Genomic DNA, 22,698 nt, shown 5'->3' on the forward strand with positions numbered 1-22,698 from the left:
CAAAGGCGGACGTGCGCAATTTTTCAGGATTCATGCAGTTCCCAAATACAGATCAGCAGGTACCAGAAGGTAAGAAAAGTTGCTTTTGTATAATATTGCGAAACAAAATGCCAGATATGTCTTACCTTATACGCACACCATAATACTCCTATGTTGAAGCACAGTACAATCCAACAAGCGGTGCGGCTTCATAGCTTACCAAAGTTGTACTAAAACATTTTGATAGATTTCTGAGCGCTGTTTGTAATGTTCTATATTTTCAATGGAACAGATACAATTTTGGTGTTGTTTACTTGAGTCATATTGCAGTCTACACGTATCGCTTATGTGTGACTGCCATTCACTGGTCACACTTATTACACCATGTACCAAATAAAATAGCTTTGAGGTTGGTAAGCACAACCAAAATGATTCCGTACATCAGGCGCACCGGGTTAGAAGGCGCACTGTCAAGTTTTGAGAACGTGAAACGATTTTAAGTGTGCCTTATAGTCCGAAAAATACGGTACATGCTATAAATGCTAACTGAAGTAAGAATTGTCCTGGCTGGTCCACAAAAATCAACTACAAAAACAGTAACACGGTCGGTGCATCAGGAATATTTTTAAAGCTGCTATTTTAAGGTAAAATAATGTTCCATAGGTAAGCCTTATTTTGTCAAGTAACAGTACAAGGCTATAGCCTAGCCTTACTTCTTAAAATACTGTACAACATTTCCTCATATACTAATATTCACTCAACTGAAGAAAAGACTAAGCCTTTAATTAGTGGCAGGGTTAATGTATGTTTCTATAATATTAAATATTTTGTTTTGCGCATATAACGATACCAACAAAGCTACATAAAACTGGGGTTTTAAAAGGACTATCAGAGGGAATGCAGAAACTATTTTTAGGACACCTAAAATAATTATAGACAAAAAAAAATCCATAGAAGTTTATCTTTTTTCATTTAAAATTGACTAATGGAAACATGGTGTCTAAATAAATATTTGAAGAAACACAATTAAAGATGAATAAGCACGACACACAACACTGACCAATGACATTAGCATAAGAGGTAATGAGGATACTTTTTTATTTTTATGTCACTCAGCGTAAGATGAAATCTTTTTTTTTTATCAGCCACAGTATTTCAGTCCGACCTGCCGCCATATCCTTGCCTACCGGGGTAATGCTTCACCAAATAACGGCAAAACTTAACAAATATTGTTTCATACTGCAGCTTTAATGTGCCAAGCTGATCGTGAATGGTCACAAAAGTAGAACGGAAGTTTTACAAAAACATAAAAACTCACATGTGACTGGTGAACGTCCATTATGGAGCCTAGAGAATCCAACAAAAAGGTGGCTGCTTTGTTTCCGGTCAAGTTTGATTAGTGATTGACATCATCTGTGCAGGCCAACGACAAGGCAGCTGCCAATCAAATCTCTGTTTACCTGAAAAAAGGGTGTTAATGGGAAATGTATGTATTTAATAGTAAATAGACATTTTTAAAATTCTGTCACGTTCATGCACTTTGTAGAACAAAACATGCAGAAATGTCCTCTTGATGCCAGTAACTTAACGTGACCCCCTGACGAGTGGGTGGGTTGTTTGTGAACCGTCTTTCACCTCAAATTCCCCCCGTTGCTTAACATTGCGTCCACACTGGGTGGACTTGAGCACCATCGTTGGGGTGGGAGGGAGAAACACAAACAAATTTGACAGTGTATAATAATAGTTTTAGGTGTGATGAAATGTTGTATTATTTGATGTGCAGGGTTGTAGTACTTTTGCCTGGACTGATACGGACTAAAAGAACAAAGTAAACTTGAACATAACAATGTTGGCGTACACTCCGCGTGCTGACTCAGACCCACATCCAGAGCTCTTTGGGCTAAAGGCCAAAGGTCAGAGGACCCTGTTTCTGTTCACTTTAAATGCTTCATGTTCTTTAAACTTTTGGATTACTATCCAATATTTATTGATTAATTGTATCAATAAATCACATTATAACCTTTTAATCTGCGTTCTGTACGTACTTTTAATTTGTTCAGTTTTATGTTGGTTTTTTTTATGTTATATTTGCTATTATATATACTCGTATTTGTTGTTTTTTGAAACACACTCTATAAGTAAAATGTACTATTAGTATTTTTATGGGTTGTGGGTTATACTTGTATAGCGCTTTTCTACCTTCAAGGTACTGAAAGCGCTTTGAACACTAGTTCCCCATTCACACACACAGTCACACACTGATGGCGGGAGCTGCCATGCAAGATGATAACCACGACCCATCAGGAGCAAGGGTGAAGTGTCTTGCGCAAGGACACAACGGACGTGACTAGGTTGGTAGTAGCTGGGGCTCGAACCAGGGACCCTCAGGTTGCTGGCACGGCCACTCTCCCAAACGCGCCACGCCGTCCCTATTTTTGAAATAGTCCTCTAATGCAGGGGTCCCCAAATTAGGGCCCGCGGGCCGGATACGACCCGCCAGCGCTTAAAATCCTGCCCGCGGGACGTCCGAAATAATAAAAAAAAACCATATATATTAGGGCTGTGAATCTTTGCGTGTCCCACGATTTGATTCAATATCGATTCTTGGGGTCACGATTCGATTCAAAATCGATTTTTTTTCAAATCAACACGATTTTTGATTCAAAAACGATATTTTCCCGATTCAAAAGGATTCTCTATTCATTCAATACATAGGATTTCAGCAGGATCTACCCCATTCTGCTGACATGCAAGCAGAGTAGTAAATTTTTGTAAAAAGCTTTTATAATTGTTAAGGACAATGTTTTATCAACTGATTGCAATAATGCAAATTTGTTTCAACTATTAAATGAACCAAAAATATGACTTATTTTATCTTTGTGAAAATATTGGACACAGTGTGTTGTCAAGCTTATGAGATGCGATGCAAGTGTAAGCCACTGTGACACTATTGTTCTTTTTTTTTTTTTTTTAATAAATGTCTAATGATAATGTCAATGAGGGATTTTTAATCACTGCTATGTTGAAATTTTAACTAATATTGATACTGTTGTTGATAATATTCATTTTTGTTTCACTACTTTTGGTTTGTTCTGTGTTGTGTTTGTGTCTCCTCTCAATTGCTCTGTTTATTGCAGTTCTGAGTGTTGCTGGGTCGGGTTTGGTTTTGGAATTGGATTGCATTGTTATGGTATTGCTGTGTATCGTTTTGTTGTATTGATTAATAAAAAAAATAAAAATAAAAATAAATAATTTTAATTAAAAAAATAAAAAAAAATAAAAAATTGATTTTTAAAAAATGAGAATCAATTCTGAATCGCACAACGTGAGAATCGCGATTCGAATTTGAATCGATTTTTTCCCACACCCCTAATATATACATTTTTTTTTTTGTATTATCATTTTTCTAAATCTGTCCTTTCTAATCCATTTCTAATCCGCTTGTTACTCTCTGTGTCTCCTAGCCACTCAGGCAAATTATATTGTCTAAAAATGCATTTTCCCCATCAATAACCTGACATCATGGCGCTCACGCCGCCGTGTCAGGCGAGTGCGCGGCAAGTGCGCGCTCTTTCAGTCAATTAGTGCGCGAGGAATATATGTGTGTATATATATATATATATATATATATATATATATATATATATATATATATATATATATATATATATATATATATATATATGTATAACCTGGCTGTTATCTACCGCCCCCCTGGGCCCTATTCGGACTTTATCAGTGAATTCTCAGAGTTTGGTGCTGATCTAGTGACGCACGCCGACAATATAATCATAATGGGGGACTTTAATATCCATATGAATACCCCATCGGACCCTCAGTGCGTGGCACTCCAAACCATAATTGATAGCTGTGGTCTTACACAAATAATACATGAACCCACGCATCGCAACGGTAATACAATAGATCTAGTGCTTGTCAGGGGTGTCACCACCTCCAAAGTTATGATACTTCCATATACTAAAGTAATGTCCGATCATTACCTTATAAAATTTGAAGTTTTGACTCATTGTCAACAAGCTAATAATAATAATAACTGCTATAGCGGCCGCAACATTAATGCTGCCACAACGATGACTCTTGCTGACCTACTGCCTTCGGTAATGGCACCATTCCCAAATTATGTCGGCTCTATTGATAACCTGACTAACAACTTTGACGATGCCTTGCGCGAAATTATTGATAGTATAGCACCGCTAAAGCAAAAAAGGGCCCCTAAAAGGCGCACCCCATGGTTTACAGAAGAAATTAGAGCTCACAAATTATCATGTAGAAAACTGGAACGCAAATGGCGCGCGACTAAACTTGAGGTTTTCCATCAAGCATGGAGTGATAGTTTAATAACTTATAAACGCATGCTTACCTTAGCTAAAGCTAAATACTACTCAAATCTCATCCGCCTCAACAAAAACGATCCTAAATTTCTGTTTAGTACAGTAGCATCGCTAACCCAACAAGGGACTCCTCCCAGTAGCTCCACCCACTCGGCAGATGATTTTATGAATTTCTTTAATAAGAAAATTGAACTCATTAGAAAGGAGATTAAAGACAACGCATCCCAGCTACAACTGGGTTCTATTAACACAAATACGACTGTATATACGACGGACACTGCCCTCCAAAATAGTCTCTCTATTTTTGATTAAATAACATTAGAGGAATTATTACAGCGTGTAAGTGGGATAAAACAAACAACATGTTTACTTGACCCACTTCCTGGGAAACTTATCAAGGAACTGTTTGTATTATTAGGTCCATCAGTGTTAAATATTATAAACTTATCACTTTCCTCCGGCACTGTTCCCCTAGCATTCAAAAAAGCGGTTATTCATCCTCTGCTCAAAAGACCCAACCTCGATCCTGACCTCATGGTAAACTACCGACCGGTCTCCCACCTTCCGTTTATTTCCAAAATTCTCGAAAAAATTGTTGCACAGCAGCTAAATGAACACTTCGTGACTAACAAACGTTTTCAATCCGGTTTCAGGGCAAATCACTCTACGGAGACAGCCCTCGCAAAAATGACTAATGATCTATTGCTAACGATGGATTCTGATGCGTCATCTATGTTGCTGCTTCTTCATCTTAGCGCCGCTTTCGATACCGTCCATCATAATATTTTATTAGAGCGTATCAAAACGCGTATTGGGATGACAGACTTAGCCTTGTCTTGGTTTAACTCTTATCTTACTGACAGGATGCAGTGCGTCTCCCATAACAATGTGACCTCGGACTATGTCAAGGTAACGTGCGGAGTTCCCCAGGGTTCGGTTCTTGGCCCTGCACTCTTTAGTATTTACATGCTGCCGCTGGGTGACATCATACGCAAGTACGGTGTTAGCTTTCACTGTTATGCTGATGACACTCAACTCTACATGCCCCTAAAGCTGACCAACACGCCGGATTGTAGTCAGCTGGAGGCGTGTCTTAATGAAATTAAACAACGGATGTCCGCTAACTTTTTGCAACTCAACGCTAAGAAAACGGAAATGCTGATTATCGGTCCTGCTAGACACCAACATCTATTTAATAATACCACCTTAACATTTGACAACCAAACAATTACACAAGGCGACTCTGTAAAGAATCTGGGTATTATCTTCGACCCAACTCTCTCGTTTGAGTCACACATTAAGAGTGTTACTAAAACGGCCTTCTTTCATCTCCGTAATATCGCTAAAATTCGTTCCATCTTGTCCACTAGCGACGCTGAGATCATTATTCATGCGTTCGTTACGTCTCGTCTCGATTACTGTAACGTATTATTTTCGGGTCTCCCTATGTCTAGCATTAAAAGATTACAGTTGGTACAAAATGCGGCTGCAAGGCTTTTGACAAAAACAAGAAAGTTTGATCATATTACGCCTATACTGGCTCACCTGCACTGGCTTCCTGTGCACTTAAGATGCGACTTTAAGGTTTTACTACTTACGTATAAAATACTACACGGTTTAGCTCCAGCCTATCTCGCCGATTGTATTGTACCATATGTCCCGACAAGAAATCTGCGTTCAAAGAACTCCGGCTTATAAGTGATTCCCAGAGCCAAAAAAAAGTCTGCGGGCTATAGAGCGTTTTCTATTCGGGCTCCAGTACTCTGGAATGCCCTCCCGGTAACAGTTAGAGATGCTACCTCAGTAGAAGCATTTAAGTCCCATCTTAAAACTCATTTGTATAATCTAGCCTTTAAATAGACCCCCCTTTTTTAGACCAGTTGATCTGCCGTTTCTTTTCTTCTCTCCTCTTCTCCCCTGTCCCTTACGAGGGGGAGTTGCATAGGTCCGGTGGCCATGGATGAAGTGCTGGCTGTCCAGAGTCGGGACCCCGGGTGGACCACTAGCCTGTGCATCGGTTGGGGACATCTCTGCGCTGCTGACCCGTCTCCGCTCGGGATGGTCTCCTGTTGGCCCCGCTGTGGACTGGACTCCCGCTGATGTGTTGGATCCACTGTGGACTGGACTTTCACAATGTTATGTCAGACCCACTCGACATCCATTGCTTTCGGTCTCCCCTAGAGGGGGGGGGGGGGGGGGGTTACCCACATATGCGGTCCTCTCCAAGGTTTCTCATAGTCATTCACCGACGTCCCACTGGGGTGAGTGTTTCCTTGCCCGTATGTGGGCTCTGTACCGAGGATGTCGTTGTGGCTTGTACAGCCCTTTGAGACACTTGTGATTTAGGGCTACATAAATAAACATTGATTGATGATTGATTGATTGATATTTATATATATACATCCCGGCCCCCGGCCAAATTGTTTTGACCCAATGCGGCCCCCCGAGTCAAAAAGTTTGGGGACCCCTGCTCCAATGTCTCTAGTCATGCTATTTTTATATAATAAAGCCTCTTTCATTAATATTTTCAATTATTTAAAATGTTTACATCAAATCTGTTTTTGGTGTGAAAAAGTATTTTTTTTATTTGAATCTGAAATAATTTACTAAATTGTTTTGATTAAATAGTGTCACAAGTCTAAATAATTACACTAAAAAAAATATTTCATGAGCAATAACACATTTTCTCACAGAAACATATACATTTACTGTATTTACAGGTTTTACTTTTTATTTTTTAAATGGCATTTTCATGTACATCATAAGAGAACATGTTGTAAATGAGGATGCTTGTGGACTGGGAATTTTTGTTTTTTTACACATTTTTATTTATACAATTTTAGACAATTTCTCTTCTTAGTTATTATTTCTCCGGCTGTAGAAAAGACCCGCTCACAGGACACAGAGGAGGCGTCAGTGTGACACAGTTTGCGTATCGGTCACGTGACCGAAACAGCTCATGATCGGTCACGTGACTTTCTAAAAGCGGTACGACACAGGGTTCTGCTCTATGAGCTCGACGCATGCACTGATGCATCGGTGTTGCCGGACCCATCACTAGTGCAAACCTTTAACAAAATATGGACTGTTGTTGAGGCTGGAGCCCATTATTCATGTTTATGTTGTTTCTTATGGAAAAAAATTGCTTCAATGCACAAACTTTTCTTTAAGAAGCCAGTTGAAGAACCAAATAAGTTTGTAAATTGAGATTTCACTGTCTATTCTTATCAGTGACAGAGAAGGAAGGGGCTGGGAAGGCGTCCCTGTCTTCACCTTCACTATTCTGTATAACATCATATGAGCCTATGGGGGTTTTATACACCAATGTTGTCTTTATTACAAAATATTCAATAAATCAACTTTACACTGTACAAAATGTCACATAGTTTACATGTTTGTCTTGACATCCATCATTCACGCACACGTTCACAAGTGACTTTCCCGCCTTCGCATTCCACTTCTATTAGAAACGCGATTGCGCCATTTCTCCTCCCTTTGTTAACACAAAATGTGCACACTTGGCCGTGCGTTATTGTCTTTCATACACACACATCTCGACCGCATACATCCTACTGTACCTTTAGTCTTATGTTCTTCCGGGTTGTCTCCGGCCAAACAGCGCCAGTACTTCCGGGTTGTTTAAATGTGTCGTCTTCGCGCGCAGCGGGGATCATGTGACCCTAATGTCACACAAATATTCAAAGACGCCTGTATTGTCTGCATTTGATTGATCATTTACAACTTCAATATTATTAGGCCATTATGCCTGTTTACATGAAAAAAAATTACGAGTATTTGTTTCGAGGGCTTGGATGCTCCCCATTAGAATCCATCGCCCCTCCATCTGGGCATGCGTATAATCGTACAATCGTGACTAAGTGACTCCAAATTTTTGTACATCGCCATCTAAATATACATGTTTAACACTAAATAAAAGTAAACGATGTCATGTACGATTCCTGATGCAATAATATGAAGACGTATGAACTACAGACAACAGCTATAAGGATTATTCATAAAGTAGATTACTTAGAACACACTAACATATTATTTATTAATTTGGGTTCATTGAAATTACAGGAGCTAGTAAAAGTTACAGACATTATGTGTCACGTTTAAGGCTAAAAGTAAAACATTACCAGCAAATTTACCAAAAATGTTTTGTCATCACTTCTGAGAATGAAGAGCATAGAAGAAAAGGTCATTTCCCAACATCAGTATTCAACATACTTGCCAACCCTCCCGTTTTTAGCGGGAGAATCCCGATATTCAGCGCCTCTCCCGACAACCTCCCTTCTCCCGACAACCTCCCGGTATTCAGCCGGAGCTGGAGGCCACGCCCCCTCCAGCTCAATGCGGATATAAACTTGCCTGCGTCATAACATCTACGGCTTTTGGGAGTGCACAATAAGTATTAGTAGACGCAGCAGAAGAACGAGGAATACAGCCGAGCAAGATGAAGAAATACGCTTGCAAGTTCCAAAGCGAATGGAAACAAGAATTTCAATTCATCCAGGACAGTTGGAAGGGGAAGGGCTATGTTGCCTGTACATTTTGTGGAACAGACTTCTCAATTGAACACGGTGGCCGAAATGATATAATCATTCATGAACGGAGAGCGAAGCACAAGGCGGCGGCAGCGCAGCACCGGTCACAGTCCAGTATTATGGGCCACCTCGCAAAATGGAGACCCGATGGTGTAACATATGCCGAGACAAAGATGACTATGCTGATAGCTGCAAGCAACATCCCATTCTCATTTGCGGATGTTTACAACAAATCCGTGAAGAATATGTACCCGGATTCAGAGATCGCTTGCCAGTACTCAAATGGCAGAACAAAGGCGACTCAAATAGTGAAAGGTAAGTGTTTTTTTTAGTAAGCAGTGTTGGAGCCAAAATTCCTTATTTGTTTATATTGTTTTTATTTTATTTTCTCTAAATTGATTGTTGGGTTCAGCATGTTTAATTTCCTTTTTTGGCAGACTGCTACACTCACTTCCTGTTAAGAACCAGGAAGTATTGACGGGGGAGGGGACTGTTGCTATGGTGCGGTTACCATGGTAGCCTCCATAAATTAGGTTCAGGTGTGAGCTCGGGCAGGGCGATTGGAGGACAAACAGTTTTCGACCGTGTTCGTGCCACGTGTTCGTGGTCGTGGTCGTGGTCGTGTTCGTGTCATGTGGTGACAATGATGTGATAATGTGCCAATCAAGGTCAGCATACTTTGTTATAGAATCTACATTTGATTTAAATTAGATAGCTGGAATAAACGGATTGTCATATCCAAACACAGTTCTACAGTACTGGACATTCTATTATTTCCACGCGTCAAACTGGTCAACACAGTCGCCCTCGGTACCAGCCCAAAGGTAAGGGCTGTACAAGCAGCAAGTACAGTACCGTTAGTAGAACTGTGTTTTCATTACTGTGTATTTGATAGGTGCCATTGCCCCGGAATTGGACAAGGAAGTGATGGAACTTTGCCAAAACCAACCCTTTGGTCTGATGTGTGATGAAAGCACAAGCAGAAAGACGGATAAAGTATGTATTTTGTATTTACACTTCTCTTGTAAAGTAATGTTGTGGCTGCTGTGAAAATTGCTTTCTAAATATATTTATATATATATATATTTTTTTTTAAAGAGTTTGTGATATTGGCCAGGGTTTGTGATCCGAAAACTGAGGAGGTGGTGACGAAGTTTCTGCACATGCCAGTGTGCAACATTGGCACAGCAGAGAACCTCTTTGAGTCACTGAACACAGTGCTAAGGTAACTGTAAAGTCGCTTATGTGTAAATGTAAATATATTACAATATGCTAGGACAGTGGTTCTCAAATGGGGGTACGTGTACCCCTGAGGGTACTTGAAGGTATGCCAAGGGGTACGTGAGATTTTTTTTTAAATATTCTAAAAATAGCAACAATTCAAAAATCCTTTATAAGTATATGTATTGAATAATACTTCAACAAAATATGAATGTTAGTTCATAAACTGAACATCAAATCAAGTAGGCTATTCCTTTCAATACAATGCAATATTCAGTGTTGACAGCTAGATTTTTTGTGGACATGTTCCATAAATATTGATGTTAAAGATTTCTTTTTTTGTGAAGAAATGTTTAGAATTAAAGGCCTACTGAAACCCACTACTACCGACCACGCAGTCTGATAGTTTATATATCAATGATGAAATCTTAACATTATAACACATGCCAATACGGCCGGGTTAACTTATAAAGTGACATTTTAAATTTGCCGCTAAACTTCCGGTTCGAAACGCCTCTGAGGATGACGTATGCGCGTGACGTAGCCCGGCGAACACGGGTATGCCTTCCACATTGAAGCCAATACGAAAAAGCTCTGTTTTCATTTCATAATTCCACAGTATTCTGGACATCTGTGTTCGTGAATCTGTTTCAATCATGTTCATTGCATTATGAAGAAGGAAGCTGAGCAAGCAAAGAAGAAAGTTGTCGGTGAGAAATGGACGTACTTTTCGAACGTAGTCAGCTACAACAGTACACAGCCGGCGCTTCTTTGTTTACATTCCCGAAAGATGCAGTCAAGATGGAAGAACTCGGATAACAGAGACTCTAACCAGGAGGACTTTTGACTTCGATACACAGACGCCTGTAGAGAACTGGGACAACACAGACTCTTACCAGGATTACTTTGATTTGGATGACAAAGACGCAGACGTGCTACTGTGAGTATGCAGCTTTGGCTTCTAAACATTTGATCGCTTGACCGTATGTGCGCAACTTTTTTTTGCGTATGTACGTAACTTTTTTTAAATATATAAGCTTTATGAACCTTGGGTTAGGTGAACGGTCTTTTGGGCTGAGTGATTGTGTGTGTTGATCAGGTGTTTGAATTGTATTGGCGTGTTCTATGGAGCTAGGAGCTAGCATAGGAGCTAGGAGCTAGCATAACACGTACCGTACCGTACGTGCGCGTCACGTACGTAACTTTAAAAAAATATATAAGCTTTATGAACCTTGGGTTAGGTGAACGGTCTTTTGGGCTGAGTGATTGTGTGTGTTGATCAGGTGTTTGAATTGTATTGGCGTGTTCTATGGAGCTAGGAGCTAGCATAGGAGCTAGGAGCTAGCATAACACGTACCGTACCGTACGTGCGCGTCACGTACGTAACTTTTTAAAAATATATAAGCTTTATGAACCTTGGGTTAGGTGAACGGTCTTTTGGGCTGAGTGATTGTGTGTGTTGATCAGGTGTTTGAATTGTATTGGCGTGTTCTATGGAGCTAGGAGCTAGCAGAGGAGCTAGGAGCTAGCGTAACAAACACGCCGGTGTTTTTATGCAGGATTAATTTGTGGCATGTTAAATATAAGCCTGGTTGTGTTGTGGCTAATAGAGTATATATATGTCTTGTGTTTATTTACTGTTGTAGTCATTCCCAGCTGAATATCAGGTCACCCCCGGCTCTCACAGCATCTTCCCTATCTGAATAGCTTCAACTCCCCACTAGTCCTTCACTTGCACTTTACTCATCCACAAATCTTTCATCCTCGCTCAAATTAATGGGGAAATTGTCGCTTTCTCGGTCCGAATCTCTCTCACTTCATGCGGCCATCATTGTAAACAATAGGGAACTTTGTGTATATGTTCAACTGACTACGTCACGCTACTTCCGGTAGGGGCAAGCCTTTTTTTTTATCAGATACCAAAAGTTGCAATCTTTATCGTCGTTGTTCTATACTAAATCCTTTCAGCAAAAATATGGCAATATCGCGAAATGATCAAGTATGACACATAGAATAGATCTGCTATCCCCGTTTAAATAAAAAAAATTCATTTCAGTAGGCCTTTAAATTCATGAATCCAGATGGATCTCTATTACAATCCCCAAAGAGGGCACTTTAAGTTGATGATTACTTTTATGTGTAGAAATCTTTATGTATAATTGAATCACTTGTTTATTTTTCAACAAATTTTTAGTTATTTTTATATCTTTTTTTCCAAATAGTTAAAAAAAGACCACAACAAATGAGCAATATTTTGCACTGTTATACAATTTAATAAATCAGAAACTGATGACATAGTGCTGTATTTTACTTCTTTATCTCTATTTTTCAACAAAAAATGCTTTGCTCTGATTAGGGGGTACTTGAATTAAAAACATTTTCACAGGGGGTACATCACTGAAAAAAGGTTGAGAACCACTGTGGTAGGAGACAGACCACTAATAAGTAATGTTGTGCTTTGTTTATTCCAAGTGACAGAAAAATTGACTGGAGAAACGAAACCATGCAGCATTAATGGTAAGAAGTATTTAATTTATTATTGGTTACCTTCAGAATAACAATGTTATTAAAAAGAAAAAGAGACTTATTGTACTCTAAAAATGTTGGTCTTACTTAAAAATGCACGCACTTAGTTGTATTCAGAGTTAAAGAATATTATATGGCTCTCACGAAAATACATTTTAAAATATTTGGCTTTCATGGCTCTCATGGCTCTCTCAGCCAAAAAGGTTCCCGACCCCTGTTATAGAGGATAAGACTAGAGAAAGCAATTATATCCCAAGCTCACTTGTGCTTAATTTGCTCATTTTCATTTGCAGTTATGGAGCTAGGAAAAAGTCTGCCGCAGCTGCGATTGGACCTGACCAGCCTCCGGGTACAAGTACTGGAGTACCAATTGCTTGCCAGGGAACATCTTCCCCAGGAAGCAAGGATTGACCGGTTTTGGGCCATGCTAGGGAGAGATGGAAGATTCCCCACACTCGTGCATTTGATGAAAGCACTTTTATGCGTGCCACACAGCAATGCATCATCAGAGAGGGTGTTCAGTATGGTTCGAAAAATAGTGACAGAGAATAGAAAGAGGATGGACAATTCAACCCTTAACTCACTCCTTTCCTGCAAAATAAATTTCACAGATGCTGCCCACAGCTATATTCCTTCAAAGGCTGTGCTTCTGGCTGCAAAGCATTGTACTTTCAAGTACAACAATGAGTAGATGAGTGTTGTGTGTGTGTGTATATGTGTAAATAAATGAACACTAAAATTCAAGTATTTCTTTTATTTATATTTATATATATATAATAAAATATATATATATATAGCTAGAATTCACTGAAAGTCAAGTATTTATATATATATATATATATATATATATATTGAAATACTTGAGTTGGTGAATTCAAGCTGTAAAATACTCTCCTCTTAACCACGCCCCAACCACGCCCCCCGCCCAGCCAAGACATCCCCCCACCCCTCCTCCCCCACCTCCCGATATTGGAGGTCTCAAGGTTGGCAAGTATGGTATTCAAGGACAACTTTAAAACAAATGTGCATATCAGTGGTGGGGGTTAAACTATGGAATTCTCTTTACAATGAGATAAAAGATTGTAAAAATATATTCCAATTGAAAAAAATATATAAAGACAGAACAATAACATCATATGGACAGCCATAAGTGTTTACATTTTGCTTTATATTTATTATTTTACTTATTTTTTGCCTGGTTCTGTATTTGTTTTGTATCATCCCGTGAGGTGTATATTACTTCTTTTGGGTTTTTTTGTTCGGTTTGTACTTCATGAAGTTTTGCACTTCTTGTGTTTTTTTGTTTGTTTTCGTTATATTTGGATGTAATTGTTGGTTTATATCAGGGGTGTCCAAACTTTTTTCCACTGAGGGCCGCACATGGAAAATTAAAGCATGTGGGGGCCATTTTGCTATTTTTCCTTTTCAAACCATTACAAAATATATGTAATTTTTTAAAATACTACCTTAAGGGTTCCTGGGGACCATAAAGGGGCTCAGTCATTAAAATGTTAAAAATAAGTCAAATTATTATTATTATTTTTTTATTTAACGCTTACAGTAAATCTCTTTATCAACTTCAAGTTGATATTAAGTAATACAAAAAAAAGGTTTTATGGCTTTTCTGTCCGAAACAACTTTGTTTTTTATAGTAAAACTGAAATATGCAGTACTTAGTAATTAGAGCCCTAAAATATCAATAATGCAGGACACCATTGATTTAAATTATTTAATATTTTTGAGAAATCACAGTGAAAAGATAAATAAAATACCACTAAATATATTTGGGATCCAAAAGGTGCCCCACTCATAAAGTGATACATTTTTATTTGGTATTTATTTTACTTTCAACACTTAAGTTACGAGATCAACTTCAGATATATCTGTCGATTTTACATTTGAACTATTATTTTGTTTGTTTTATACTCTTTTGTCAAAGAAAACGTTGATGTTTTTATATGGCAACTACACAATATATGCAATATTTACCACATAAAACATTTTAAAGTGAAATATTTGAAGTAATTGGAGCCTTGAAAATAATTCATTATAACATGGATTTTTTTGTCATAAGAAAGAAAGACAAAAGTATAGAAAACAGCCTGCATGGCAGCTTTGTGTCAATATTGCACTTTTTTCTCGTTAGATTTCACCTCATTCCACTTTTGTTAATGTTATTTTTTTATTTTTGCAATAGCATTTCCAGAATGTGTGGAGGGCCGGTAAACAATTAGCTGCGGGCCGCAAATGGCCCCCGGGCCGCACTTTGGACACCCCTGGTTTATATGATATCATTAAGTAAGACTACGTATTATGTTGAAGGGGGCAGGAAAATATAAGATTTTTCTTCATCCTGCTCCTTCTCAGGCATTGGTGTGTAACTGTATAATTGAATAATTGAGGTATAATTGTCTATCGATCAAAGATGCACTTCAATGAAGGAGATAAATAAAAATGAAATGAAATGAAAAAGACGTCGAAAATCGGAAGTGGAGCGAGGCATGCTGGGAAAACTTGGTTTCCTAGCAAACAAAAACACAACTTAATTAAACATACATTTGATCGTTTCATGTTGAACTATTATTACTAAACTAATATTACTAAATTATATTAAATGATAAGACACAAAAATGTAGCGTAATGAAAGATTTCTTCAATGCGCAATCATGCTTCCGCATTCTTTTGATTAATACGCATGCGCAGATTTTTTTTATGCACTTTAAAAAGAACATAGTTAAGGTAGAACTCAGTTGCTGACTATACTTTTATTGTTAAATGTAAACTATTTTTGATATTGTGTTTTTTTTCTACATCCATTTTTGCACTGTGGTCTTGGCACAATAAATACCACCTGAGCAACTCAACCGGACTTTTCCTGATGTTGACAAGAGGCCTGTCACATACAAAAAAAACAACTAAATCCACAGCATATGACCTGCATATCAAAATTAACATATATCTACTGTAAAAAGGCAGGCTGCAAACACCGTAAGCTTATGAAGTAAGGCAGAAACAGGACGTTTGCAGCTCGAGTGAAAACAAATGCAGATAATAATGTAATAAAAATACATCTATATGGTGTCGCTAGCAGGAATGTGTGCCCAACATTGCACCCGAGTTTCCATGGCTGGTCGGAAAACGTGTTGTAAAGTACGTTTGCGTTGTGCAAAGAGTGTGTGTGCTTTAATACTGTCTTCCTGCTGTAATATTGTAAGCAGGTAGGTGTGTGTTTTCACACACTACCTTATGACTGTTAAGTTTTGACAGCAGCAAAGACCCGATTGAGCTATTTTGGATACATACACACCTTCCTGGGTGCCGGAGGAGTGGGGGAAAACACACAGTGGAACCTCTACAGTCCAAAGCCTCCTTAAGCCATTCTTTCTCTACGTCTTTTTCTCTGACTTTTAGTAGAGAAGAAGAAGAACCTGAAGTAAGCAAAGTCACGTACAAGTGAGTAAGAACGCTGGTTTGTCCCGATACTCTTTTTTTTTACACTTGATAAAGAATCACCTTTGCACTGGAAGTTCACATATTTTATACTTGCAAGACGGTTAAAAATGCAAAAATTGAACGAAAACTCAGCTGACAGCCCAATTTTAGTTCTTGTTGTGCTTTTTAGCTGGCTTTTTTAAAATGTATTAATTTTTTTTTTACCTAAGCCACCTTACCAAGTATGGAAGAATGTGACAGACTCACATTTAAAGCAGTGGAACCTCTGTGTGTCCCAATACTTTTGTCCAGCAAGACATTGGTTGACTTCTTTTTACACTTGTATGACTATTAGTAATGTTACAATAATTAACTGCGACACGAATCTCCTTTGTGTTAAGACAGTGGTGTCAAACTCGTTTTCATCGCAGTTATGGTTGCCCTCAGAGGGCCGCGTTTAACAATGAGTAAAATATGAATATATATGTATATGTATAATACATTAACAACATTTTTTTTTACATAAGCTGCAAAAAAAACATTTAAATTTTACTTTAAAAACTGGCAGCACAGTCACCAGAATTTTACAGTAAAGCAGTGGGTTTTTTACAGCATATAAACAAATGGAATGGAATGGAAAAACAATACCACTGTTTTTAGCAGTAAAATTCAAGCAACAGCGCTGCCAGTTTTTTTTTTTTTTACCGTAAAATCTTTTGGTTTTAACGGTTTTTATGTTTGTTTTTTAATGTTTACGTGTCTTACTGTATATGGGAAAAAACAGTACCAAAGTTGATTTTAGGGTAAAAAACTTAGTCGGCGGAATTTAACCGTAAAATCCATTGTCAATTTTACAGTCTACAATTTGATTTTTAATTGGTTTTGAAATCATAAGTCAAGCAGATATTTAAGTACAGTATTTATCTTTATTAAAAAAAAATTTTTTTTGGAATACATGATAATATTTAGATTTTGATAATATTGAATTTTAAAAGATATGCAATTGCATGCAGTACATGATTTTTTATGTCAAAAGGGAAAGAAAAAATATATTTAGTAAGAAAAGATTAAGCATTTTATTTACGCATATTATTTCCAGGCTTTCGCAGGCCACATAAAATAATGTGGTGGGCCAGATTTGGCCCTCGGGCCTTGAGTTTGACACTTGTGTGTTAAGAGTTCAGAACCATAGTTTTACCCTTTTTTACATTTAATTAACATGATTAATCTGTCCTCTAAGGAATTTCCCAAATTTACGCTAATTCAAATTATGCGCAACTTTGTCCAATGCCCGCAACTTCACCGCAAATTTTGCCCAACCAGCGTCATTTTCGCCAGTCCAATTTGTCTCTGATCGGTGCTGAAACGCGAAAGTCAACTGTCTAACCAGAACTTGCACATGTTGAACAACAACGTGGAACAATATATCAACTCTTTATTCCCTGTTCCTGTCTACAACACTAAGTCTTCTGGGTAATCGAGTATATAAACGTGTAGTTAACATATATTTATTAAACCTTTATTTATCCAGCTATACAAATGAGAACACATTTTTATTTAATGCTAACAAAGCAAAGAGACAGCGTTGAAATGTTAGAGACGTTGGTGTGTGATGACAATTTCTTATCGTCTCTCGTTTACCAACAAAAAAATGCTGCTGTCGATAGCTTTCTCAACAGTTCACAAATGCTAAGGTGCGGGGGTAAATGAATAAATAACAGGTAAAACATCAATACAGTGTTTGTTTTAAGATTTTTGTAGAAATCTTGTCGAGGTTAAGGTTAGAAGGAACACCTAAAACATGAATAACACATTCATAAAATCACAACTTGATTCAGTGTTATTAGAAAAAATAAGCCTGAAAATATGGCAACTTTTACCGCAACATTATGAATCACAAAAAAGTCTGTGAAATCCTGAAGGGAGTGTTTGATAATGACAATGGCTACACTTGCAGGACATTTAAAGGGGAACTGCACTTTTTGGGGAATTTTGTTTATCGTTCACAATCCTTATGAAAGACATTATTGGCGGATGGATTTTTATTTTCCAATGCATTCTAAATATTAAACAAACGTAAATAAAAGTTAGCTTACAGCAGAGTTAATGGGAGCTCCATTATCTTTCCCGTAAAATCCGATAACCAACTATTCAAAAAGCGACGTAGTTTTGTTTATTATTTCTTCAGTCAGTGGTCAACATAATAAACAAACAGTTTTACATCCATGATTTCATAAATTGACAATTTTACAAACCGAAAGGGTTTAGGCTGAAGTTGAGCCCTTATTTCGCCTAACCCTATTAACAATCTCAAATACAACTTGAATATTAACCAAGTATTGGTGATAATGTTATTATAAGCGATAACGCAGACAAATTATTTATAGTGGCGTCATGATCACTTCCTGTGTCCTTATGTTTTCATAATTGACTGATCAGCTGTTTTCGCGCTTCCTTGCTCCCTGTAAGTTTATTGTAGATCATAAATCATGCCTTTCACCTGGACAGAAGGTGGCTGGTGATATAGTCTGACAAGTTGCGACACTTTGACCGCCATTTAGGTCCTGGAAATGGCGAGGATGACAAGAAAAGCACTTGGCCCCCCCTGACCCTCCACCCCGTTTCTTCGCGAGGATGACGAGACATTCTTCACCTAAATGAGAATATATGAACATCCTAGCAGTCGGCATCCTAATGACAAAAGTGCTGTTTTATTATTGGTTTTTGGCTCTCATGAAGTCTGCAGTGAGTAATATTTGCCCCTGATGGCCGCTGGTTAGCGCCTTGCATGGCAGCTCCCGCCATCAGTGTGTGAATGTGTGGGTGAATGTGGAAATACTGTCAAAGCACTTTGAGTACCTTGAAGGTAGAAAAGCGCTATACAAGTATAACCCATTTATCATTTATATTTATTTAATAATCAGTGATGGAAAAAAAAACGAGCAAACGTCATGATGCATTTTTTAAACCAATGCTTAAAATGATCAACATACGTAAATATTAAATGTTATTATGAATGTGCCTGTTACTACATGACATATATATTTACATCAGGTATATCCAACCTTAATGGAGGTTTTTGGATTCCTTTTTAGGAGCTCTATAGGCAGAATTTAACGGCTCCCCTTTGCTCCATTGCAAGCTGACTTTTGATCCCATTTATTTAATATTTAGAATGCAAAAAAAAAAATCCATCCGTCTTCATGTATTTCATAATGATTGTGAACGACCGGCAAAATTCCCTAAAAAGTGCAGTTCCCCAGGGGTGTCGAACTGGTTTTCATTGAGGGCCACGTTGCAGTTTTGGCTGCCCTCAGAGGGCCGCATGTAACATTAATAAAAGAAACATACATGTATAAGGATTAGCCGCATGATATTGTCACACCATTACCTATGCATTTGATTAGTAAATGTATATTCTACCTACACAGTAAGAAACAAAAATCTGTGGATTTTACGGTAAAAAAATGTTACCATAAATGGTCACACTCTATTTGACTGTAAAATTCTGGTGATTGAGCTGCCAGTTTTTTGTTTGTTTTTTTGCATAAAAAATATGGTTGCTGTTTTCACAGTGTATTACTGTAAATGTAAAAATGGTACCACCGTTTTTTTCTTACGGTAGGATTCTGAAGGCCGAGCTGTTTAAAAAAAAAAATTATTGTCATGTTTACAGTGTACAATTTGATGGATAACTTGCTTTGAAATCAAAAGGCTAAGTAAATATTTATGTATGTTTTTACCCCAAAAATGTTTCGAATGTATGATAATATAATGTCTGCTGCATTATTAGATAGATATAGTTTAAAAGATATATAATTGCATGCAGTACATGTCTTTTTTTCCCCGGTCAAAATAAAAAAAGAAAGAAAGATACACTACTTTATTGATACATATTATTTCCAAGCTTTCACGAGCCATTCAAAATGATGTGGCGGGCCAGATCTGGCCCCTGGGCCTTGAGTTTGACACCCATGCCCTATAGGAACATTTAAACATTTAACAAGCGCCTGAATGCCGTGACACAGGTCATTATGCCCGTGTTGTGCTTTTTCTTTGGCTTTCAGTGGCTGTATTATCCACGGCAGCATCGACAAGGGACGGCAAGCGGTGAGACCCGAGCGTGTCCCAATACTTTTGTCTGGCAAGACGGTGGTTTTTGTACTTGCATATTATTCTTTGTAGTCAAAACACGGACTGTACAGTTACTGAAGGTTTTACTGTGGCAACAGTTTTAACCTGGAACGGATTATTCCCATTATTCCCTATGGCAAACGTTGGACTTTAGAAGTTCCACTGTATTTCACCTCAGAAGGTGGACGACGAAGCAAAAAGCCAACTGAGGATTCCTTGAAAAGCCCATCGCTTTGGTTTCTTTCAAGGGAAGAGTGTCTATTTACAATCAGATGCACGAACAATGTTGTGCTGCTGCATCGTACAACGCCACCACACCTGCATCCACACTCACAAGTACACGCATGCATGCTGAGGCGCACCATGAAAAGAAAGGGTAAATAACTCAATACATCCTTGGCATCATTAGAAAGACAGTGCAAAAGCAATGACAAGATCATTCCCATTATCAATAAATAGATCAATAGACACGTCCTTTGCAGGGATGCACCTGGAGGTGAGAAGTGGCGAGCAGCTCACGACCCCCCCTGCATGATTGTCCGGATCACACCAGCGTGTGATGAGCGTAGCCGCTTGCTGGAAAAAGCCTCCTCCTTTGAGGCTTTTCTTACCTTCACTCACATGTTCGTGTCTACACCGCCACGTCAGCCTCAATCTCAATCACCTCCGTATCCTCTCCGTCCTCCCCCTGACCCAGCGCAGGCACACGGGGAGAGGGAAGGCATGTCGGCTGGATGTGGGCGGCGTTGGCCAGGGAGGCGGCAGGGGACACGCTGCCCAGGTTAGCGGGCACGCTGGTCTTGCCGCACGAGTGGATGCGGCGCGCCAGGCTGGCCGAGCGCACCACAGAGGAGATGGTGGCCGTGCCCACGCCCTGCACCCGTCCTTCCAGGAAGTAAGTCAGCATCTCCCCTTTGCCCTTCACGCTGACTTTGCCACGGGACACAAGGTCGTAGTTGGAGTTGAGCAGGCGGTAGACGTCTTCTGTTACCTGCATTGTACGGACACCATTAATCAACCCACTGATACATGGAAAAGACAGCAAAGTCACTTGTGACATATTTTTGTTTTTATGTTGTTCTTTTTATTCATTACAATCATATATAGAATATAGGGTTATGGTATACCGGTATTCGTATAGTATCGCAGTACTAATGAATCAAAAACGGTACTTTACTCTGTTTGAAAAGTACCGGTGCGCCATATTTATTTATTTTTTTACACACATGACAGCGCGTCGTCGTCACGTCGTGACAAGCTGGTTTTACGAGCAGAGGAGCATGTTCGGCAGCGCAAAATCACGGAGTACTTACTAGCAGACACAGGCTGTAGACAGAAAAGGTAGAACGGACGCCTTTAGGCTTAAAAAATAACGATAAAGATGAAGCTATAACACTGAAACGTCCTCATGAAGAGGTGCTTCAAAACATGGCTAGCTAGTTAGCGGCTAACGTCCATCCGCAAATAGCAGTGTTTTAGCTACTTGTAAATCACTAATCCTCTCCTTCATGGTGACAGATAAAGTAAGTTTCTTACAAGTATCATCCCTGCAGGACGAGGAATAGCTAAACATGCTTCACTACACACCGTAGGAGGACACAATAGCTCACCAGCGTCACAATGTAAACAAATGCCATGGGTGGATCTACACCTGACATCCACTGTAATGATACCAAGTACAATAGCGTATCTAGTCGATACTACTACGAGTACATCGATATTTTTTTTTGTCACAGGAAATACTTGCCAGGACACATGAGAAATTATATTATGACCATTGTATGATCCTGTAACTACTTGGTATCGAATCGATACCTAAATTTGTGGTATCATCCAAAACTAATGTAAAGTATCAAACAACAGAAGAATAAGTGATTATTAAATTTTAACAGAAGTGCAGCTAGAACATGTTAAAACGTAAAATAAGCAGATATTAACAGTAAATGAACAAGTAGATTAATAATACATTTTACAGCTTGTCCTTAATAATGTTAACAAAATAATAGAATGATAAATGACACAATATGTTACTGCATACGTCAGCAGACTAATTAGGAGCCTTTGTTTGTTTACTTACTACTAAAAGACAAGTTGTCTAGTATGTTCACTATTTTATTTAGGACAAAATTGTTCTTCGATTGCAATAAGAAACATATGTTTAATGTACCCTAAGATTTTTTGTTAAAATAAAGCCAATCATTCCATTTTTTTGTGGTCCCCTTTAATTAAAAAAGTATCAAAAAGTATTGAAATACATTTTGGTACCGGTACCAAAATATTGGTATCGAGACAACCCTAATAGAATACAGCATTGTAAGGACCCTCTTTATTTAAGAATAATGTTATTTCCTTATAATAAATGAATAGAAAGAAAAGATAGGAGAGTAAACTTCACAACGTGACCATTTTTGTTTTTCTATTTTATACTTTTTTTAATAATTGTCTTTAATAATCAGAGCTATATGAATATAACATAAATCGTAGCATTATATGAAAATGATTGTAAA

The 22,698-nt window shown here is 38.3% G+C and overlaps 1 protein-coding gene and 1 long non-coding RNA gene across 3 annotated transcripts in view; one reads left to right on the plus strand and one right to left on the minus strand.

The window, feature by feature from the left end:
- The first annotated feature begins 8,715 nt into the window (after window positions 1-8,715).
- On the plus strand, window positions 8,716-13,313 carry LOC133630874 (uncharacterized). 2 transcript variants are annotated; one of them, XR_009821360.1, is made up of 6 exons: window positions 8,716-9,546; window positions 9,627-9,702; window positions 9,774-9,874; window positions 9,977-10,103; window positions 12,572-12,616; window positions 12,919-13,313. It is a non-coding gene; the product is annotated as an uncharacterized LOC133630874 (long non-coding RNA). The 2 variants fall into 2 exon arrangements; XR_009821359.1 differs by having other exon boundaries at window positions 9,996-10,103.
- Window positions 13,314-13,574: 261 nt separating this feature from the next.
- Window positions 13,575-22,698, minus strand: part of LOC133630875 (adenylate cyclase type 1-like) — a 136,454-nt gene continuing 127,330 nt past the window's right edge. The window contains 1 exon segment of the mRNA XM_062022690.1: window positions 13,575-21,182. Coding sequence (XP_061878674.1) covers window positions 20,823-21,182 — 360 coding nt within the window. The 3' untranslated portion in view covers window positions 13,575-20,822.

The sequence above is a fragment of the Entelurus aequoreus genome, linkage group LG16 (genome assembly GCF_033978785.1).
Source record: "Entelurus aequoreus isolate RoL-2023_Sb linkage group LG16, RoL_Eaeq_v1.1, whole genome shotgun sequence".
In the NCBI taxonomy this organism is placed as follows: domain Eukaryota; kingdom Metazoa; phylum Chordata; class Actinopteri; order Syngnathiformes; family Syngnathidae; genus Entelurus; species Entelurus aequoreus.